This window comes from Pseudopipra pipra, chromosome 17, assembly GCF_036250125.1.
Source record: "Pseudopipra pipra isolate bDixPip1 chromosome 17, bDixPip1.hap1, whole genome shotgun sequence".
Lineage (NCBI taxonomy): Eukaryota > Metazoa > Chordata > Aves > Passeriformes > Pipridae > Pseudopipra > Pseudopipra pipra.
This window is the reverse complement of record NC_087565.1, coordinates 10927853-10952099: the sequence shown is the minus strand read 5'-3', so window position 1 is coordinate 10952099 and position 24247 is coordinate 10927853. Positions and strand designations below refer to the sequence as shown.

General features: G+C 43.7%; 1 protein-coding gene across 3 annotated transcripts in view; it reads right to left on the bottom strand.

The window, feature by feature from the left end:
• Positions 1-15795, bottom strand: part of PREX1 (phosphatidylinositol-3,4,5-trisphosphate dependent Rac exchange factor 1) — a 144792-nt gene extending 128997 nt beyond the window's left edge. For all 3 annotated transcript variants that reach the window (XM_064674254.1, XM_064674255.1, XM_064674256.1), the window contains exon 1: positions 15514-15795. In XM_064674254.1, the coding sequence (XP_064530324.1) occupies positions 15514-15669 (156 nt within the window). In that variant the 5' untranslated portion in view covers positions 15670-15795. The remainder of the gene's footprint in view (positions 1-15513) is intronic.
• Positions 15796-24247: the final 8452 nt, after the last annotated feature.

The window sequence follows — 24247 nt, the reverse complement described above, 5'->3', positions numbered from 1 at the left end:
AGGCCAGGTTTGTGCAGTGAATTTCAGGATTCAAATACTTCTTTAATTTACCTTCAAACTTCAACTCTGAACCTTGAAGCTAAAAAATTACAGAGGAAGAAACTTCCCTTCTGAATATACATCTCTGAAGTTCCAGCTCCTCACCAAAAAAACAAGTGCAGAGAAGCCACACAAGCGAAATGTTCTATATGCTGGCTTTTATAACAACTTTTTTGAAATCTCTCCTTGGATTCAGCTTGGCCTTAGACAGTTTTGCTTTGCTTGGCCAGCCTGGCTTTTCCCAGTGAAGGCAGGGCCAGCACCAGCAGTACATTCTAACCATTGACACTTTCACTTCACTTCTAATTTTATATCCTTTGTGCTCGATGTGTGCTGATTGCAGAACTCAGGCTTGCACTTACTGCCTCAGAAAGTCCTTCTGCAGAGCCTGGGGAAGGGTTTGTTTCAGCAGCTCACACACAAACAGACAGGCAAGTGTGAAACTACCAGATGTCCAAGTGTTTGTACTTGCACTTGCTGAGATTTTAGCATGAGCACAACTGTTCAGACAACTGCCACTGAGTCATTCTGAGACCCAACATAACTTCTTTGTTTACATTTTTACTACTCCCTCAGAGCAACGGGAAGGTGGTTGACTGGCAATTCCTGAAGGGCCAAGACTTACATGCTACACCTTATGTTCCCATAGGACTTGGGCAGGAAAACTCCCAGCACAGTCTCTTGCATCCAGCAGAGGTATTCCCAGAATGGAAAACTGTTAATGCCTCCCATTCCCATTGATTCTTTCTCTGTGCACAGGGACTGTCAATACTGCTTCTGGTTATGCCTAACAGTCCCCCTGGAATTGAGCTAAGACCACCAATTCATCAAGCACTAACTGCCAAGGATGTGTCAGCTGGTTGCCTGAAGGCTGAATTAAAGAATTAACATTTTTGTTGCACTTTTTAACAAAAAAAGTCGTGTAGCTCATGTGACATCTTTTGCTCAGCTTTTTCTCTGGAAGAGGTAAGGAATGGACACAAAGCTCTGGTACCTGCAGCCTTTGCACAACTCATTTTGGGTTTCTGCACCTCAGTTTCTCCTGCTAAATACTGGGCGTCTGTTTTGAGATGATCCACCCAAAAAAAGTGCTGCATAAACAGAGACCAGTATCTTCATTATCAATGCACTTCAAAGCAAAATGTTCTTCTTCTCTAAGTGAAATAGCCTGAACCTTTTCTTTCCACTGGCTTAAGCTGGTTTTCAATACCACGCTGCCCGAGCAGCTCCCCCAGAACCACATGAAAAGGGAACTGATGTCATGCAGCCCTGCTTCCACCTGGACGTGCTAATGCTGCCACTGCAATTTCGTTCTTGCTTGCTCTTTGCAAATTTCAGTTCCTCTCCTTGGGTGCTGTAAAAAAAAAACTTTGATTCATACTTTACTTTCCAAATATTGTGGCTTTTCTTGTGCAACTGCTTAAGAAAGATGCATTGGCCTGTATTGTGCAAAAGGGTCTCTTATGACAAACTGCATGCACAGTGTAACAGACAAAACCCATCAGGAGCATGGCTGCTCTTTCTGGCTTTATTTTATGTCAAGATGCATATTAAGCTGTTTTTTAAATAGGGAAGGAAACAGAGGTCAGAGTGGAATCACCAGATGTACCTCACTGTTCATGATGTTCACATTCTACACGCAGAAGGTGCTGATCCTGCAAGGTGACAGGCACCTGCTAGAGCAGACTGAGCTTTCCCAGCTCCCCCTGGGCTTCTGCTCCCACAGAGAAAGTCTGCAGAGGTAGCAGAATCCTCCAAAGGTGCTCTACCAGACATCATGCAAAACAGAGTACCACCCTACATAATCCTTCTTTTTTGATTTCCCCCTGTATTCTGTGTAACTGCAGAAAACTTCCAGCACCCTTCCCCAACAAATCCATCCACCCTTCCCCAACAAATCCATCCACCCTTCCCCAACAAATCCATCCACCCCTCACCAACAAATCCATCCACCCCTCACCAACAAATCCATCCACCCCTCACCAACAAATCCATCCACAAAGCAAAAGTTTCATCAGCCTGATCTGTTCACCATGCCAAAAATCAAGATGTAGCCGAGTGCTTTAAATGTTTAAAGAAAGAATGGCTTAACAGTCAAAAAAGAGGAAAACATACATTTCTTTAGGGACTGTTTTGTTCACTGAATAATTGCCCCATTTGACCAACATACAAAAACCCCAAACCCAACCAACAACAAAAAGCAAAGAAAAGTAATAAAAACTGTGCACAATTGTTAATTTATAACAATTTATAACAAGGAACTGCCCACAGCTGACTTTTTCAGAGAGCCATCATAGCTGGTGAATAGTGAAAGACTATGTAATGATGTCATATGTCTGCAGTGACCTGTCTTTTTGACTTCTTTCATTCATTTCTAAAACAAATACTCCTTCCAGTTAAATTCAGTTCAAAAGCCTTGACTATATTTAATATCTATTGGTCCGATTTTGTTTCTAAATGCTTCTTGCTCTTGTTCCCTAACCCCTAAGTGCAGTTATTCTGGCAAATGCTATTTCTAAGGGCTGAAGTGAAAAAACCCACGTGCAGTGAGGTTATCTGTCCTTGCACAAGGGCTTTGCAATCATTGCAAAGGAGGGCAACAGCACACCAAGAACGTGGGGCAACGTGACTTGAATGCAGCACAGTCGTAGAAGTTCAGTTCTGGCAAAGCTGGAAGCCTCAGTAAAAAGCCCAGCAAAACAACTGCTGTAACACTAAATGTACTGGGTTTCGTGTCTCCTGTGCCATTCAATGACTAAGTTAAAAACTCCAGTGATACTTTTGTCTTGTATCGATAACTTCATTGGTAAGCCTCACTTTTCCACTATACCTTCCAAAACAATCATCTTTGGTCCTGACAGCCTGAAAATCATTACTTATGTACTGACAAGTTTTCAGGACACATTCTTTCTCCTCACGTGTGAGCAGAATACTGGTGCCAACGCAGAGGAGGGAACCTGTATTTGCAACGGGGATAATTTCCCACGTAAAGTTTTAAGAGCCAACAAAGGAGCCAAACTCTGTGAAAAGTGTCTCCTCAATCAATATGTATCTCTCCTTTTCCTGTTGAGGGATCATGCCTCTGACAGACCAATGCTCACAGCAAACACACTTCTGCAGCTCTCCTTGGAAAACTTCCCCTGCTGTTCTTCCCTTATTCTGTGTCTTGTCAACACCCTCTCATCACAAACAGCTGCTTCCCATCTGAGCTGACTTCTGAGCACAGTTTCAGTAACACAACACAGACAGAACCACCAGCACCCAAAGGGACACGAGCTAAAAAAATTATATGCAAGTGTCCAATGATTATCGTTTGAAGCCTCTGATTTTCCTCAATAAAAAGGGAAGTAAATAAAAGAGAAATGAGCAAGCACTCTTCATATGAAGGACCAAAGTGCTTTCAGTCTATGATATCTCAGCTCACAACTGTCAGTAATGATACTCTGAATTAGGTAATTAACATCCAGTTCCTTTTTATGCTGGTCCTGAAGCAGTCACCAGCCTTTAAACTGTATTTCTTTTCTGTCTCCCCTGCACATTAAACAAAAGGAAAGACCTCAAGTAACAACAATGTAATGACAGTAATGACAGAAGTCTAAGGAAGTCTAAGGAAGTCTAAGGAAGTCTAAGGAAGTCTAAGGAAGTCTAAGGAAGTCTAAGGAAGTCTAAGGAAGTCTAAGGAAGTCTAAGGAAGTCTAAGGAAGTCTAAGGAAGTCTAAGGAAGGCTGACAAAACGTATTTCTAGCACTTCTGGCCTGGCACGTAGAACTTTCACGTAACAACAAAGCATCAGAAATAAATGCAACCACATCAGCCACCCTCCCAGAAAAGCTAAGCCTGGGTCTTGGATTCAGCTCCATTCTGCCAGAGGGCTGTTTTAGCAGGATGTCCCACAGCCTGGGGTGGGAGCTGTGGCCATGCCCCCACTGATGAGCTCCAAGGGCCGGGACGTGGGCCTGAGCCTTGCAATTCTGGAGAAAACTGGTAAAAGGTTTCCTGGCACACTTTGGCCTGGGCCTACCATCATTGTCCCAAACAATTCTCAGGACTGGTGCCAGTTAGGACAGGCCAGGACCATTCCCGACAGGGAGTCTGAATGAATCCATCCTACTTTGAGACTCAGATTGCTCAGTGGTACAAGACAAGACCAGATCATGCCAGTTGGCCTCAGGGCCAGAGAATAAAGCCTGGCACTATTTTGTTTACTACACTGGTAGCAGAAGTCTCTTGCTTAACAATACAGAGCATTAACCACTGATCAGCTCTAACAGCACAGATAAACTTCTGCCTCCATGCCTTTTCCTCTGTGACCTACTTATTAAATAGCCTACTCACGTACACCTACATTAGGCTTGTCCATTTTTCCCCAAACAACCTGGATTCTGTTTAAGAATCAGGTTTCAGAGTGCAAAACATTTTACCAGGTCCAAAGTTTTACAGCTTTCTGTTGCTGCCCCTTCACACAAAATGAAAGGGGCTTCTTTAGCCACCTAGTGATGAGGTTAACAGCCAAGGCTCCCTGTGAGGTGATGCATTCAAAGCAGTTGCCAGATCAGACAGAAAGTCCCATGGGACTGAGACTTTGCTGTGTAGCTAAAACCCACCCACCTCTCTGAGATAAGAATTTGCATTTTACTGAGTTCTTATCAGGAGTCTGGCCCCAAAGCAGGGCCCTCCACCAGTGACACGGATTTTGAGTATCAGGGAACTCCTCTCATTGTCAGCTTCCTCAGCCTCCAAAATAATCCCCTGGATGCAAACTTTTATGTTTTCCCCTCTTTCCTGACAAGTATTTCCCTTGTGTATCCCGTGATGGGTTGTTCCAAATTACCCAAACCCTGGCTAGCATGCCAGAAGCATGAGCAGGCAAACCTTACAGGACAAAAGTGTTATCACTGTTGTGATTTACTGCAGATAAAAAAAGGTGTAAGAGGATGTGGATGGTGTTGTCAGGATTTTTTAAACCTAAACCCATTCTGTCGTGTACAAAGGTAGTTAAAGTCTGACAGCCATCCATTAAAACGAGTCTCAGGGGTTTAAAGCTGTTTCTTAATAAATTGCTCAGATCCCAAAGATAAGCATCACTCCTTGGTGGGTCAGCAGTGCAAAGGACTGTACCAGCCTCCCTCTTTAGAAGTGGTGCTCTCAGGGAAGGGGTGAGCAGTGTGCCTTTCAGGGATCAACGTCTGCTTATTCTGACACACAGGGCCAAGAGACCTCAGCAGAAAGGATGTGGCTTTGGTGTCACCAGCAACAGCACTGGTTCACAACTAAACCAGCAGCCTGGTTTGTGCAAGGCAAACTCCGGGGCCGATCACATCGAGTTTCACACCCAAAACACGCAACCAAACAGTTCCTAATATATGCTTGAAGCAGGAGCCCTGGAAATGTTGGTTCTATCACTCAGAGAGTGGCAACTTAACAACTGACAAACCCACAGGGAATATATAATCAGCACCCTGCATATTAGATGGTTTGATCCATTTTTTATTTTTTTTAACTGGAAGTGTATTACTGGGCCAAATAAATTGTGACTAATCTAAAAGATTTTTAATGACTAAACAACAGTGCTTGTTAAAAAAAGTGCCTTCATTTTACATAAAAACATAGTTTGGTAACCAACAAATTAACCTGTTGGCACGAGAACTGACCACAAACAAAATCAGAAGTACAAAATGCAAGTCAGGTTAAGAAAGGTCAGCAAATTTACTCCATGAGTCATGAGATATCAGATGAGTTGCAGCCAGGTTATTATTTGTATGGCTGATTATGAAATAATTACAGCAATGGCAATAGCAGTGAGAATGACCCAATATCCTTACATGAACCTAAACATTCCTTTAACTCAGTACCACAGTCCCATCATCTCAATAACTACCCTAACCTTTAAATAATCAGGGTTTAGAAATCTGTTGCCCTCCCTGCAACTCAAAGACATATGACATATGTAGGAAGTGACATTGTCACAAACTGGCTGGCAAGTTCCTGTGCTGACAGCAGTGGGTGGAAGGGCAGGTTCATACACAACCTTCACAATGCCAGAATGGTCAATACCTGCCTTTAGGTCCCCAGGTTCAAAGGAGCCTCTCAGAGCAACATCCAGCTTTGGGCAACCAGTGTCTGATGCCTGACATATGGCACTCAGCTGTGTAAGCAGTGAGTTACTGCTAAGAAGGAGGGCTCATTAGCTCATTACCACAGAGCTGTTTTCTCTTACTCTGCTCTTGAGATCTGCAGTTCAAAGGGAGCCAAGGCCTCTTCAGATGAGTGGCATCTACTCCAGAAGGGTGAAGCAGAGTCTATCTGCTGAAGTCAGGCATTTTATCCAGACAACCACCCTGAGGTTCTCTCCCAGGACAGATCCACTGCAGTTCTCTCTCTCTGCTACAGCTGGACTCGATGATACATGCAGAGATACTCTTAAAGCTCTAATCACACCTGACTAAGCAATTAAGCAGGAATCTTCATCAGCAGTAATATTTAAATCCAAGACTTTGGTCAAGTTTTATGCCTGCTGTTGGTACAATCCCCAGTCCAAGCCTCCATTTGTGACCCAGCAGGGAAAAGCAGTCAAAGGTAGCATTCAGTGTGGATGAGACGGCCTTGCATGAATTGCATCCCTCCAAAAGGAAGTCTCTGTCTGATTGAGAAACGACATTGTTGTTTATTTGAAATCTTTCCTTGCCTCTAGCTGTTAAAGGCTGAGAATGCTGCAGTCATGCCCACTCCTAAATGGGAACTCTTCAAAATTGATAAGAAACATGATAAGATAGTGATGCTTCCAGCCCATCCTTCAAAGAGACAGGGCTGGTTACTTCAACATGAGTTGAAAACAGAAAACAAAATACTGAAAGAGAGACAAAAAAGGGGGGGGGCGGGGACTGAATGCCACACTAAAAGAGGAAGAAGCAGCAGTCACCTTATGCCACAGAGTAACTTTTACATCCCTAATTCAAACAGCCTTCATGCACTCTGAGACAGCACCACCTCTGAGTGCACTACCCAAGGGATCATCTCTCAATTCAGAGCATTTAGCAAAACACTGCTGTGTAAATACAGACTAAGTATCCCACCACAATACAGATATAATGGTGATAAGCAGAGGCATTAGGGAACTACACATGTCATCTAAGGCACAAAATAAAAGGCCCTGGCTGAATGACGATTGCAAAGAAACCTCACCATGCAGCCAGAGAAACTGGGAGATGCGACCATTCAGGACAATTTCAAAGATTTTATCCACAAAACAGGTTGCTGTAATCATGGCCATTGCTATTAGTGAATAAAAAAAACCTTCACAAACTAGATGAGTCCATAGAATATACTTCTCTTTCCTAACTTCAAGAGTATCTCAAAAAAGGAGATGAGGTGTAGGAGATTTGAAAGCCTTTGCCACAGTAAAAGCCTGGTCCAACGAGATATCAGAGCTCCCATAAGGTTTCTGCAAAACTTTGTCATTAAGTTCCCATTTTCATGCATGAAAACTGATGGCAGCCTTTGCCCCTGAGGGGCTGAGGCCAGCAATACTCTCTGGTGGTGACCAGGACAGACTGCCATTTGCACAGGGATTTCAAACATCATCAAAATCAAAAACATACATTTATATCCTAAACCACTGTGCAAGGCCTTTACCATTGCAGGCAGCAAATCCATTTGAGGAGACCAAAACAGAAAAGGGATTCTACAGTTGCAAAGAAAAGGGAAATTCACACATAGTCCCTTATATTTTCTTGCAAGTGCCTGAAGCAGACAATAGGCAGGCAACAGAAATAAGTAATTTTTTGAAAGCTTCATCTGTCACAGACTCATCTGGGTGCCTGAAGGCAGACACTGCACTTGGGAGATCCTGCTTTTTCAAGCTGCAGATACCCTCTTGGTGTGGGATACCTCTGGGACTGCCAGGGCCTGAACACAGGGAAGCTGGCCTGCAAACTCATCACTCTCTTCCCCTTGAGGAGGGTTCAGTGTTGCACTTCCAGGGTACCCCCCAGAAGCCTAAATATTCAACTTCTCCCATAAATGCCACACGCCAGCACCCAGTCACAGTCACTGATATGAGCGAGGAGTTGTCCTCAAACGCAGGTACAAACTCAGATAAACCTTTCTTAAGGCTCTGGCGTTTTGGGCACTAGTGTTCAGGAAACAAATAGATTAGAGAATCCAGATAACAGCACAGGAATTATCAGAAGCACAATTAAACAGTTTTTGAGAAAGTTAAACAATTTGACAATTTAGTCTAGTCTGAAATGAAACGGGGAAACATCCATGAAATATGTAAGGGTTTGACGCAAAGAGAAAAAGATCACCTACGTGCTCAGTGCAAAAAAATATTAGACATTTAGGCATTAAGAAGACATTTCTAATAATAACAACATCTAAACACCAGGATAAAACATCAGAAATTAAGCTCCTTACATATCAGAACACAATGGTTTGTCAAGATTCTCTCCAAGACGATTTTTCTCGATTCTGTGATATGATGTGGTTCTTCCATTTTACATTTCCCACCCCTGCAAATCAGTACTCCTGCCTCAGGCAGAAACGCTGTGACCTAGGAAGTGGAAAATTAGCAAAGCTTTCAAACTTTTTCCCTTCCAATATTTTGGGACAAACAAGCTCCTGTAACAGGTATAAATCTGCTTCCTGCAAATATCAGCCACGAATGCTGTAAAATCAAACATTAAGCTGTGCATGGAGCTCAAATAACTTCTGCTCTCTGTGATGCTGGGTTCACTTTTTGATCCCTCTGCCCTTCCTACCAGAGCCCGGGGTGTCTGTCCCTCCCTTCCCCTCACTCCCTCAGCTCCCAGACTGCTATCGCAAGGGAGTTTTGTTGCAGAGGCACCAGCGTGGCGCTGGGAAAGCCCAGGGCAGCCAAGCTCTCCCTCCTCCCCCAGAGATCGTGGCACATGTTCAGACAACAACTGGCATCCCTGGAGCGAGAGGGAGGGACAAAAGGCAAAGGGGCTGATTGATGAGAGCGCTGCAACCAAGAGGAGGGAGAGATGCAGAGCCAGAACCAGGTCGAACACCTCATTCTGAAGGACGTAAGGAGGCCAAAGCAGGTCTGAGCTAAAGGGTAACAAGGGTCAGATGCACCGAGCTGAACGAGCTAAAGGAAGTGAAGAGAAAGGAGTTTTAGTTCTCACTCGTGTGGCAGTAAACTGGTGCAACTACACGGGGGATTTATTAATGTTTTCTCATTGTGGAAATCCTGTGAGAGTGCAAAAAGAACTCAACACCTTAATTCTTATGGAAAACCTGCTGTACTCCGAGGTAACTGTGACTTGTGAAGCCTCCCTGTCGAAGACGTGGGCTGGGCACACAATTTTCAGAGTGACACACTAAGCTCAGACACACATGTCAGAGCAGGAGAGAACCTGGGAATCCTGTGTCCTTCCAGCCCTGCTCTGAGCCCCGTGGCTGTAATCTGGGCTCTCTAGACCACGGGCTCAGACAAATAAATATTTTCAGAGCTTCCTCTTTGCTTTGTTTTGCTTTTCTGTTTTTTCAGCTATGCTTCACCTTCTACATCCAGACTCTTTTCTTCACGTTCTCTCTTTGTGTCCAGGGCAAAAGAACCTTTTAACCTATTTGCACTACAGCCTTTAGCAGCAGAATTTGCACTATACTTAAGTCTATATAGAAAACTCCACTAGCAGAATTGCCAACCCCAAATACTCAAGAGTCATAACAAAAGCCCCTAAAACCTCAAGAGTGGGTTTTTTTTTTTTTTGGTTACTGTTCTATCTTCGATCTGTGCTTTACAACCAGAAGGGCTACAAACACGACATTTAAAATGAAAGCTGTGATCCTCCTCAATTTACATACGTCAGGAACTAGGCTTTTAAGAGAAGTGTCCCATGATATTAAGACTAAACAGAAGAAAATCTTGATCATTTGCAGTCCTAGCAACTGGCTACAGGTGACCAACTGACCCAAAATAACAGAACAGCAAAACTAATTCAGATCATCTCCAACAATTTCCTTTTCCACCTTCTTCCTCTCCCCAATTGCTTCTAGGTGTCTCATAATAAAGGAGCAACATTACCCAAACCATATGGTTCACCTTTCAGAATCAGCATTTATCTGTATCTGCTGGGGGGGAAACAGGCAGAGAACAGGGGAGGACAGGAAACCACACCCCACAGCTGAGACAAATGGTTTGTGTGCTGCTCTATCTGAGCACCAGAGCCCCGTCTTGGATGCAAACAGCATTGTGAAATATGAAGAAGGAAAAAAAAAAAAACAAGCCTGTGATGTTTATCATGTTTCAAGATGGGTGGAGTGCAAAATCCAGAGATACTAGATCAATTACAACCATAAAGCAAGTAAGGAAAGGGAGCAAAACATAAATATTTTGAGTCTGTAGGATGTGGGTTAATGTATCTGATGGCACATCTTACCTAACATAGTTATACAATTGATAGGATTGAAAAAGACTTTTAGTCTTCATATAAAAATAAAGGATGGCATAGTATTAAAACCTAAAAATAGTACTGGTACAACTACTTATCCAACTTGATACCTATCTGGTAAGAACAATTCAACTTTCATACTGTTTTCATGCCTGCACAGAACAAACAGCAATTGCTCAAACTAAAAGCACAGCCTGTCATTCCGACATTAAAATTTACAAGTTGGTGGTTTGTCTTTGGAAAGATGAAAGAGACATATTTATATACAACGTAGAGAACAATTTGGCTTTACATATTTGCAATTATCTAGGTTGTGGGAGCTGCATGTGCAGGTTAGAGCAGCGAAATTAAAGGATGGCAAAAAAAAAAAAGTGATGCAACAAAATACCTACCTCTGCAATCCAGTGTATTGGATAATTACTGCTCCTACACTTCCACGTGTAATTTATATGATTATATCTCCAAACTGGTAAAACAAACCTTTAAAAAACTGACAGCTAACTGTTGTGTACTCACTATTCTATCTATTTTTAGAACGATGGTCAATGAGCATTTCTGAAATTGCTCACAGCTCCTGTACCTCCTTACTTGAAAGCTGGTCTTTAATACCTGCAATATTAGTGTCACACATTTGACTGGGATTCTCTGGAACCAGTCAAACAAACCACAGCCTTTCTGTTCTCAACGAACTGTGGGTGAGTTCTCCACACCCACTGACAGCACAGGCAAGAACAGTTACCCAGGGACTGGCCATGCCAGGGCTGCACCTCAGCCAGCCCACAGTCCTGGGTGCCAGCAGACAGAAGCTGGCATTTACCCCACTGCTCATCCTAACTAAATTATCACCTGGCTTGATTCTGCCACGCAGAAAAGAAATATTTCAGATTACATAGACAATGCAAACATTTCTGCATAGGTTGCACAGGGTTAAAAGAGGCCAATGGATTAACTGAATCTTGACGTGTGGAGCCTGAAAATCCTTATGGGTGTATGATCCCACCAGAGACGTACAAGAGAATTATCTGCCTTTATCTCTTTGAAGTTTATCTTGCTCCAGAAACTTTCAGTAAAGTTCCATTAGCTTCTGACAATTTTCCACTTTGATTCTCGTTTGGTCAGTGGTTCTTTTAATGATCTTAGCAGCTCTCCCTGCTGCTTAAAAGGTTTGGCTGTGTAATCAGCCTTTATTGGTAAAGGTAGTAACTTAACTGCAGTATTGTCTATCAATACTCCTGATTTACACAGCATTTCTTCAAGGAGGATTCCATATTTTGCAATACCATACCCGCCCAACAAAATGACACATAAGAGAAGACACAACACAGCATGTGAATATTCCTAATCAAATCAGTGACTTCAGGTCATCAGCTGTGAGTTGGTAGAAAAAAAAAATTTTTCCCTCTCAACCTCTCATTTTGAGGCTTAATGGAGGAAAATTAAGACTACTGACATCATGATATGCATATAGTGTTATAGCTGTATTACATTACCATTTAATATAAAATCCAGACTCTATCCATTGGAATTGATCATCTCACCTTGTAAGATATGGAACAAACCACAGAAAAGCTACTGGGTTTCATTCTCTCTATGGTTCTGACACATTATACTATAATACATTACATATATATATATATATATATATATATACACATATGTATATATACATATAATACAAATATCAACAGGAGTACCAGAAACTAAAGAGGAGCAAAACTGACTTGGAACACCTTCTTGTGTCCAAAATTAAATGAAATAAAACCATAACAAATCACAGGCACAGTGAAAAACGATGGGAAATCTAAGTTAAATTTGCAGATATAACTCAAATTTGTCAAAATTACTTTAGGTATGAAATATAACAGATTCTAGAGACTAAATGTTATTTAAATAGGTAAACATCTGTAGCATTTTCATTAAATGAGTGCAAAACTCATAGCAAAATGTTCTTAATGGTGACTAACACAATTTTTATTGTTAGAAAAGAGAACTCAATGTTTTATAACTTTAATAATACCCACTGTATTTATGGAAGCTAAATATGGACCACACTCTTTTAGGCAAAGGAAACAAGGATTGAGTCCTCATGGTTATAGTAAACCTACTTTCCCCTGCAGCTTTGTGGGAAAAGGTTTCTAAGTATAGGAAAAAAGAAAAGAAAAATGAAACCTCTCCTTAAACATCATCACATATGAATCTTCTAAAAAGGATTAAACTACTGTTAATAAATTGAAGTTACTTTGATTTATTTGCAAATGCATAGTATTAAATACTTAAGAGATTCTTTTACATTACTAGGGAACACAGGAAGCTGCTGCCAGCAAGCACCCTCAGTGCTCTGATTAAACCCATAGAATTCAGTTGTTTGCTTTTTAAAACATTGTTTATTGAGAATACTTAATGAGGACTAGGGCTTCAATAGCAAATATTTAACAAAGAGCACAGATTCCCTCACATAATCTTTTTCTAAAGCACAACTGTCCCAGCCTCCGTGGGGAAAACTCATTCTGGTGATAGAAAGATGAGATTTAGCCTCTCTTTATTTAATCCAAGCTATTGAAGTTTCTTAAGCAAAGGAACCTGGCCCCCACATGCCCCCTCAGCTCATGTTTGACAGGAACAAGTTTCCAGAAGATCTGGGCACTGCACCTGTCCCGCACAGAAATGCTTCACTGCAGCCAAAATTACTCCTGGATCATATGGAGTATAAACCACTTCAGTACAACTCACACTGTGAAGAAACCAACCAACCTCACCCAGCCACGCTGGAGTGTTAACCTGGTGCTCTACCCTAGTGTACCTTTATTTTGTGCTGGGTAAGTGCTGCTCACACAGAACACGAGCTGGGGAGCAGGAGACCCGTGGGGCAGGAGCTGTGGTTCCTCTGCAGCAACACCAGTGCACTCAGGAGAACCACCTAATGGAGTAAAGTGCCTTCCTTTGGGAGGTCCAAGCAGAGCTGAGAACACAGGGTCCCAGAGCTGCAGCAGCACTTTCATTAGTGTATATTCATTTGTCATAAGGCAAAACTTTTGGACTACAGCTGCCTATAATCCCAGTGATTATGTGGATGATATTATCCTTGCATGCCAGCTCAGCTGCCCACCGTGGGAGGCAGAGCAGAATTCTCTCCCTTGGGTTACCTTGTTAGAAGGATTAAGTTATGGCTATCCATGCAGTTTATGCAGAAAATATTTCACGCTCCAAATTTTATTTTTAAAACTTTCATCCCACTACTGCTCTTCTTACCCTCAACACAGTGCAGTAGGATCCTCATTCTCCTTTCCTTAGGGCTAACACCATTCCACCACCCAAATGCAGCTGAACAGAGATTCAGCCCATAAGAAATAGGTCAATGACTAAAGAAACTATCATTATTTAGGACAGCACATGAATATTTGACACGTGCATAAAGTTAAGCCTGCGTGTGGATGCTGTTCTAAACCAAGGCTCAGAGATAGGAAAGATCCTATCCCTCAGTGCTTTATTCAAACATAATTATCAAAACACAAACTCCACAGGGGGGTAAAGCTGCACTACCAGAACCAAGGCCCAATACTACAGCCACTCTACACCCAGTAACAAAGTGCCTCAGGAGGGCTCTGACTGCCTGCAGTGCCAGCCCCACACCACAGCCCAGTGTACTCCAGCAGGAGCTCCTCCTGCCATTAGCCAGGGCATATTACTCACTACTGCTCTCATGAAAACTGCCAACTTAATGAATGTAAATAAATAAATGACTTTTTGGGGGGTTTTTAATATATGAAAATCCCATTAGTTAACTCTGTGAACACGTTTAGCTCTAAGAACTGAAGCTAAAAATATATGCAGCTTGAACCTACAGTCTAGCCTGCAGCTGATAAAGTCTCAAATTCAGTACTTAGGACAGAGGAGTTTTCTGAAGGATTTTGGGTTTATTTTGTCTGTAGGGTGGGGCACTTCTGCAACTTGCAGCTTTTTTTAAAAAATCTTCTCACACTGAGACAGAACCACAGTTCTAAATGAAGCTAACTGGCACTTCAGCTGGAAGCTTTCTCAAATTAAAGGCTTTGAGTTCAACTACTGGAGAGAGAAAAGGAGGATTCAAGTAGAGACTAGTTCATAAAGCAACCACATCCTTTTCCTTTATCTTTTATGCTACACAGCTTACCACTTGGGTGAATCTGAAAAACATTGAAGACAAACTGATTTTTTAAAAAAACAAACAAAAACCTTGCCAGAAGGACAGGTCAAAAAGGGCTCAAGAGTCTAAGCCCAGTTAGATGAAACCAGAGTTTACTACTCATCCAGCAAAACACCAGAAAGAATTTCTGCCCTGATCAATCTTTTAGAAATCTCTGCAGAGGCTTCCCTTGCTTTGATTCTTGATCTCTGTGTGATCAAATAGTTTATTCTTTTTTTTTTTTTAAATGGCATTTCTGTTATCTAGTAACTTTTACTGCAGGCTTTTCTAGTTATTTGGAGGGGTGTGGTGGTGCGCTGATGAATTCCACATCGAGAGCCTATATGGGAAAAAGGAAATATCCAGATGGAGTTTTTCTTCTGAACTAGCCCATGGATAATTTCAGAGGCGGGTATAATTGTCTCCACATGCACAGACACACACGGCCCAATCACATATTTATGTTTACCATTAAACCAAAACGTATATAATATTTATTTATAAATAACCGGCAGCACGGATAGAGTTTTCCACGTGGGTGTGAAAGCAACTTCTGAACACCTACAGCCGGAGGGACGAGGCGCTCCGAGAGCAGAGCGGCCGCCGGGGCCGCCCGTGTCCCCGCGCGGTCCGGGACGCTCCGCGCCGGCGGCCACAGACCCGCAGCTCCGCCGGCCCCTCGCACGGCCCCCGCCCCCGCAGCCCCTCCGAGAGAAGAACCAACTCCCCCTCGGCGGAGCGGGCCCGGCCCGGGCACTTCCACAAGCTGTGCCCCGGCGCTGCCCCGCCGCCCTCGCAGCCCCCGGCCCGCGGGGAGGAGCCGCCCGCGGGCCCCCCGCCCGCCCGCCCCGCGGTGCCCCCGAGGGCGCTCCCCGGCCCCGCCGCGCCGCTCACCGACTGCAGGAAGCGGAGGGTCCCCACGTAGTCGCGCTCGGTGCTGAGGATCTCGTTGAGGACGCAGAGGCGGAGGCGCAGCTGGCGGTCGGTGTCCTTGGGGCAGCCGGCGGGCTCGGCGGCGCTGGGGGCGCCGGGCGGCGGCGGCGGCTCCATGGTGGCGGCGCGGGGCCGGGCGTTCCGCTCCCCGCTCTCTCAGGAGCCCCCCATGGCCCCTCGGCCCTGCCCACCCGCGGGTCGAGGCGCTGCAGAGGCCGGGCGCGGAGCGCAGCCCGGCTGCGGGACACGCCGGGGTAGCGGCGCGGCACCGCTGAATGGAGCGCGAAGGGAAGCCCCGGCGGCGGGGAGGGGGAGCGAGGGGCGGGCGGGGAGGGAGGGACGGGGCGGGCGGAGGCGGCGGAGCCCGGCCCCGGGGCATGGCCGGACCGGCGGCGGACGGAGGGGCGGCCGGGCGGGGCGGGGCGAGAGCGCGTCCCCATCACGGGACCCCGCACACCCTTATAGCCCCCCGTCCTCATCACGGGACCCCGCACACCCTCACAGCCCCCCGTCCTCATCGCCCGACCCCGCACACCCTCACAGCCCCCCGTCCTCATCACGGGACCCCGCACACCCTCATAGCCCCCTGTTCTCATCACCCGACCCTGACACCCTCATAGCCGTGCACCCTCATCTCCACACCCCGTACAGCTCCTCTCATGCACACACCCCCCTCAGATCCCTCACACACACACACAATCCCTCTCACACCCTGCACTCCTTCACTGCCCCTGCACAGCATCTCACATCACGCACACACACCTCTCACACCACCTTGCACCTGCAGTTTCTCATCCCACACACACCCCCCTCGCCCTCTTGCACTGCAGACCCCCCTGCACACACCTCACACCCACTCACACGTACCCTGCACACCCTGCAGACCCACACACACACACACGTACACTGCACTTCACACCCATGTTCTTGCACAGCCTGACACACGCACGGTGCAGTCCCACAGCACAGCCGTGCCACACCAACTCAGCACAGGGCCATGAACACACCACAGCTCTGCCCGAACAGGGAGCTGCCCCCAGCCCTACACCCCGTCCCTGCCCGGCGCTGAGTGCTCACACAAACGCCTCATCCTCAGCGTCACACAGGAGTACGCACACCACAATGGACACAAGGATGCAGAAATAAGGTATTGCAGTCTTCTGTGCCAACTGAGAATAAATGCAACAAATGTGTTTCATTGCTGTGAATCCAAAATATGGGGGGGTTTAAGTTGGTTGTGTTTGTGCAAAGTGAGTGCAAGGCATAAGAGCAGGGGTGAGTGAGGCAAACTACACACAAAACCAGGCAGGGCTGCAATTCAGCGCTGCTCCCCCAGCTCCCAAAAAACTAACTTGGCTTATACCGGTGGAGATTCTCTCAGGTCTCTTCACCATAAGAACACTGCCAGGCTTTTATCAAACTACAAATACACATTTACTAATTTTTAATTAAGGAAAAAAGTTTCAAGAAGAAATTTTAAAAACGTTAATGATGTGAACTTTTAAGTGGCTTAGGGATAGAGACACTTATTGGACATATTACCTTAAAAACTAACACAAATAGTGTGATGAATCTTCCCCAGGCTAAAACAAAATACTTCTTAGAGTTTTTTACCTCAACAATGACTTTCTCTCTGTCTTGACTGATCTTTATTGTAGTTACTAAGTTTTCTATTTAGGAGTAAGTGATGGCAGTCTAATATACCCAATTGTTATCTCAAGGCTTCATGGATATCACATTACATGGAATGAAAAAATAGCTCTTGGGTCAAGATGCAGTTGCAGCAGGCTGAAAGTCTGCAGTGTAAAGAGAATATCTCGGATGCTTTCAGCCCCAAGTGTGGAGATTGTCTTTATCAAGTGACAGTGGTATTTTACCTCCCCATGTCTCCTAATGAGGTAGTCTTGGGTCAAGGTGTGCACATGCACCTTCACAAACACGGCTCTCGTGATGTGCTGCGGTAGCACTGTCTGCACCCTCGCCAGTGAGAAACCTTCCCTCACTCTGAGTAGGTCTGAAACACGGCTGCTGCGAATGGAAAGGTCTTATCTCCCTGCATGTCGGGGGTCCGAGGGCAAAGCACCGAGGGGCAGGGAATCACCAGGGGAACTGGGTTCAGAGGAGCACGATGGGCGGTGGGAGAGCACGGCCAGTGAACGGTCTCCAGGAGCTCAGATTAGACTCTAAATTCACTGCTTTTCTTTCAGGTTGTTTACGTTTAACCTTTGTTTTCTTCTGAAAGCCATTACACCATTTTCATTTATTTACTCATTGTGTCTCCAGCTGATGTCCTTTTAAAAATCATCAAACGGGTTTTTTTGTGTTTGGGGAAAGAGGCAAGACTCCCTTACAAAAGACCTTGCTTAAATAACAATACACTCTGTTAGGAGAAATCTGCATCTCCAAAGCTACGCCCCCACCCTGTGGCTGAATGAGAAAGTTGTTGGTTTGAAAGCTGTTAATTTGTTAACTCTGTCTCCAGCGTTTGCCTCAAAAGTCTTGCAATCATTTCATTGCTGGGGTGGGTGTCGACACGGTGTTCGAGCTACATTGCTTCAAAACACCTCTCCAGCTTTAGGGGCAGTATTGGAAGCATTACTGTGTAAGGATGTTTAAAAGGACGTTACTTTTGACTGGAAAGATTAAAATGCTAAGGAAAAAGGTTTGCATTCAAATTAAAGGGAGATCTTTCACTCTTTTTTTTTATAAATGGTTTTCTTTTAGGTATAGGAAAATTCATTTTGGTAAAGTCCAAATTATCTCAATCCTTACTTTAGGATGGATATTTTATTAGTTGCTAACATGGCTTTTCATTTTGAAGAAAAAAACCCTATCATTAGACAGCAAGCTCTTTTATTATTAAACGGCTACTGGGTGTTAGCTGACTGAAACTGCAACTGAAAACATGTTCCTTCTAGCTTGCTTTCTTTTTGTTTGTTTTTAAATTTTTTATATTTTTGAAAAGGAAGTAGTTTACAACTACTGTTCAGTTTTGAAGAGAATTTTACTGCCAGAATGGTTTTTTCAAGTGAGCACTTCAAAAGCAAACAAAAAATGCTGCTACTTTGTAAAACAGTCGGGGAGTCAATTATCAGGAGGCTGACATATCAATTACCACGAATTCAAGGTTTTTCGAGAAGATGTAATTAATTTACAAGTGCTTGTAAGTTGTTTGCAGCTGTTACATTTTTACATTGTCTGCCACAGTAGCACCAAGGTGGTGAGGTCTCCACATGGTATCACACCACCGAAGAAAATAATCATCTATTCCCCCTTTGTCTGCATACTGTCTGTATTCACTCTCGTAGGAGAAAATACTGTTTACTCTTGGCCTGCTGAAGGCTCTAGAAAAGCCCCCAGAAAGTTGTGTGAGATGTGATTGGGACTATATTTGCTGTATAGTAAGATTCAGAAATCCAGAGTGATTGTAGAGTTCGTTGTTTTGTACTGCTATGCCCTTTAGTCTCAGCAAGGCAGATCTGACAGACCACACCAGCCTTTTCCTCACTTTTTTTCTTCTCCTTTAACCACTGTTATTCCTTTCTGAAAGCACTGTCTGCTTTCAGACAAAGTGTGCCATTCTGAACTTTGCCAAGTTAACAGATGTTTTTTTCTGTTAACTTTAGGAAATTTAGAATCAAATCCCTATTTCTGGCTTATCAGAAAATTGCCACTCGTGCATAGTTTCGAAGTGACTTGATGACAAAGGCAGATGTGGGAATGCATTACACATTCTGCATGACCCTTTTCCTGTGCACACATTGCATATATGATTTATGTCAACCGATTCCATACATTTATTTATTTTTGTAGTGCCAAATAAATTCCAGCCTCACATGCTTTGATTTATGAAAATGTTTATGCAGCTTTTCAGTGGAATTTAGCACACCACAATTTCACAGTTTACTGCAGCTCAGTGTGGTGAAAAGCACAAGGACAATCAGAAGTGCTGGGTACAGTGTGCATCAAAGAGCCCAGGTATCTAAACGTCCCCCTCCTGTGCTGATCTCCACTGGGTCTGTGTGCATCTTCTTTCTGTTGGGTTAAAGGAGTCACTGAATTGCAGGTCCCTGTGTGTGAGTGTACCAGGGATCTGGATCTCTTGGTGAAGGTGGGTCTCAAACAGGTTTTTCCAAGATCCTTTAGCAAGTCGTTCCACATTTAATGATGTACTGCTTTAAAAAAATGTCCTTTTGCTTCAGACCTGATGATTTCCTTGGTTGCACCTTAACTTTATTACTGCAAAAAATAGAGCTTAGTCACTGTCCCTGCTTTACTCGCCATTTAAAGACTTTGCAGACCTTTAGCTCATTTCCTCTCAGAGCTCTCCACACAAGTTAAAACACAGACTCTCTTCACATTGAAGGCATTTTACATGGCTGACCATCTTTATTGCTCTTCCCTGTACCTATAGCAGCTCTACTGTACCCTTTGAGAGACAGCAGTAATGGGTTTGTGTGAGACATTAAAAATGTTTGTGTGCCAGGGACCTGTTCAGAGTACAGTGATGGTCCATGTGATGCTCCCACAGAGGATCTAAAAGGCTGCTGCTGAGCAGAGAATAAACCCTGGCTCCAGCACCTGCTTATTGAATGGCAGCAGCTAATTTAACCCCCCACATTGCATCTGTAGATATGCAGAGTAATTCTAGAAACTTAAGTCAAAATATTGTAGTTGATAGAGATTTCCATCTGCATAATTAAAATCAGAGCCTGGTCTGTATGAAGTGGACATGAATCACCTTCCACCTGCCCCTGTATAATTCATTGCAGCTAACTGATTTCACCAGAGCCAGTGCTGATTTATTCTAGCTAAGAATTAATCCCTTTGACTTCTACCAATGATTCATCTTCAAGCAAGATAATGTGGAGGTAGTTTGAGTAAGCTTTGCAGAAATAATTTCTTAAGTTCTCTCTCTCCAGGAACCTAGACTGCCAGTGGAGCATTTGCATTTCCCTTTTTAACATCAGCCTAAAAATAAGTTTAAGATAAAAACGTTCAGGTAACTTGACTGCAGAGTGACTTGGAACAAATAGAGAGAAGCTTAGAGTGAGCATGGAGAACAAAGAAAGAGAATTGCTAGGCAGGGTTGGGTGGAATTCTCTGTGATTAGAGGATAATACAGTACACACTCAGCTGAACTCTGAAAGCACTTAATTAGACACACGGTATGTGGCAGAAGGAGGTAAGTGTTATGTCCATTTGAAAACAGGGAAACAGATACAGGCAGCTGAAGTGGCAGCCCAAGAGCACTGTCAGTATGGGCAAAACAGGAGTTTGGGAATTCACAGTTCTTGACTTGGACTTACAGACCCCACTCAAAGGGGCCCCCACGATGTCACACGAGTTTCCAAGCAGCAACTCAGATTTTCCCCGTGGTGTTGTTCAGGCCAGTTGGGAGTGCAGTGAGACAGCAGTGCCTGAGGCTTGTGCTTTGCCTTGGCCTCCCCATAACTCTAATGTCCTAGAGGAAACTGGGGGTTAACGCAACTTCGTGACAAAAAGGATTTGGGATTGGAGAAGAAAGAAGGAGATACTATAAACTGTATCATGGGACCTGCACACAAGGTTTTGTCAAATGTTCCACCACGGCCTCACTTCACAGAGGGACAGCACAATGAGAACGGACAGTTGTGGCCATCATGAGGTCAGGTGAGATGGACAAAACTTTTTGAACACATTCCTGGTATTGGACTCACTAATTAATTGGAAATGCAGCTTATTTCCTTTTCATAGACTTTAGTGAGCTTTGTGTCAAATCCTAGATGCATGTAATTGAGGAACAAGCATGTGTTATTTCATACATTCTGCTGTCAAGTCAAAACATCCAATTTCAGAAGACACTCTGGGAGGAGGCTGTATTTGTTATTACTCACTCCTCTGATACCTCTTTTCTTTCCACTGTCTGATTCACCACTTTTATCATATTTCCCCTCTTTTGCTCTTCCTCAGTCATACCCACCTACTTAAAACTAATCACGTACTAAAAAGTGCATAATTACATTTTCATTATGCTCTTTCCTGACATAATTTTTGATTATGTAATTAAGGGTTCTCACTGGGCTCTTGAATTGAGAGAAGATTTTTGGTTTAATTAATCAAAAAGTCCTTCTCAATTCCAGATATTTTTAAGCAGTTTTGGTTTTAGGTCATGTGCAGAAAGCATTTCTGTTATTCCTGACATATGGTGTTATATGATCTGCTCTTTACCCTCTTAAGCCAACAACAGAGAAATACTGTCTTGACAGCAGGCTCAGGTACATTTATCAAGAGGTAAGAAGATGCATCAAACTTCAGTATGCTTGAAGTAGAATGTTGGGGTTTTTTTTTTAATTTTGAAATTTGCTTTTTTTCTTTTGCAAATTGGAAGTTTATCAGATTTCAATGAAATAGTCAGTTAAACTGGGGTTGTTCCAAGTGATTTTTTTTCCCATAGGAGACTGTTTACAAGTTTTCAATTCCTTACATTTTTTTTCCTGACAAATTCACATTCTTACGAAATTTATTGTTTCAGGGGAATACTGGAAGCTTTGCAGACTGGAGGCAGGTAAATATTTGCCCCAAGCTAACACAACCAAGCAAAAGACACTTTCCATAGTTTGCTCTCTGTAAGTACATGAAGTAAAATAACATGAATGCTAGTGCTTGTTTTTGTTTATAAGTTGCTTCTTCCTGACTGCATGTGCATTATTTCCACCATCAGTACATCAAACAGGAAAAGCCACCCAGCCCTGTGCCAGCACGACCAACGTGCCATGTACACAGACTGGAATGAAGAGCTGGAGACTGGAATTGTGCCCCCACTTCAAAACTCATGTGGTTTTCATCACTAGAGCCAGAAAGAGTCTTCTTCATGGAACAGAGGGTGGAAGAGCAGGGAAACGTTGTTTTACAGAATACACAGCATCCATCCATCTGCTCTTCTTCTCTCCAGTTCTATTCCTCTGCTTTTCCCTGTGCACCTCAGTGGTTTGGAGGATGGAGATCTTGGTTTTAGGGGGTAGGCATTGGCACCAGTTCAGCAGGCTGTCCCTGCTGGCTTTCAGCTGAACATGTGCTGAAGAGGTCTGGGGGATCAGATCATTCCTAAGGGATTGTCTTTCTCAGGGTCCACTCCCTGTGCTATGTGGGGAAAAGGAGCAAACATCACATAACATGATGCTGCATCTCTTGCTTCTTTGACATTCATTGTTCCAAATGTATTTGAACAGAGGTATAATTTCTGGGTTTTATTGTCTGCATCTGCAATTTTGGCCAGATAGGAAATGTCTTTTTTTTTTTAATCCTGGGGTATATAAATAACCTAACGTACATTTTGAGATGATGTGTGAATTCTTCTCCACTAAATACTGAGTGACTGAAGATCTTTACTAAGGATGGACTGAACCAGTTGGATGTCACAGTAGCACAAAATAGATAGCTTGGTCATAATACATAACTTTGCCATTTACAGGCTCCCTGGGCATCTTGTATTCAGAGTAAAACTCCATGGCTATTGTAGTGCACATATTTTATATCCATAAGGTTGAATTCATGTAACTGGGAAACATTTAGTCCTGTATGTATGCCTTAGACTATGGCTTTATGGTTGAACTTGAGTCAATCAAAGTGTGAGCTACCCTTTTTCTCCTTTCCACATTGCTGCATGTTTTCACCACTTCCTTGGTGACGCTGTGGTGAACAGGATCAGGAACTGATCAGCTGATCCAGCTGAAAATGAACCAGAGGCCAACAAAAAAAAGGTCCTTTTTCAGTCAGATTTGCTCCCTGACAGGCTCAGTGTGCAAACCCCAAGAGCTGCTGCTGGCATGAGAGGAGGCGTCCGGTCTTGTGGCAATGGCAGGAGAAGGATGGGACTGTCTCCTCTGGCAGCAGCTCACCTGCAGATCAGTTTAAAGCCATTTCTGAGACTAGAGCCTTATGAAACTGGAGCTGGGTGCAGCCCATGGAATTATAACCCCTCATATAAGGCCGGTGCATGGGCTGTGAGCTCCCAGTACAGGGGCAGAAAGACATTCTAAGAAAACACCACCAGCTCCAACAGAATACTGACTGACCACAGCAGTCCCACTGGAGAGGGGGAATCAGATGTTTTTCACCCTATTGATATATTCAAAACTGGTTTCCCCCCCTTCCCTTTTTGATTTTGTGCAGAAACATTAAAAGCAGGCGTAGCAATAAAAATGCCATTAAACTGACAGTATCACTCGTGAAATCACAGAACACTTTCATTTGATTTACAGAGTAAATGCTGTACAAGTCATAACAGGAAGCCATTGGTAACAGATTAGGGTTAGGAGGAGGCCCATGTGCTTTGCCACAGAAGATGGAACTGGTCATAAACACTAATGGCCCAGAAAAACAGCAGTATAAGGTCTTAGACTGAAGATGGAAGGAAAAGGGGCAGATTTGTTTTTCTTGCAGCTTTTCTTAACAACCAAATTGCATTAACAGTAGCAAATATCAGTTATGGCCCCTTTGTTTTTCAGAAGCTCAGTACTTTCAAGAAATCCTCATTTCAGCCAAAATTTTCTAGTCTAAGTCCAGAGGTAAAAAAATTGTTCAGAAGGCTTGAGTGCAGTAAAAGTTAAAAAAATACTCTTTCTTTTTCAAAACTGAAGAAAAATATCACCATGTAGGCTCAATGCTATGCTGGGATTGCTTTTCAGGAAAAAAAAAAGAAAATAATTTGAAC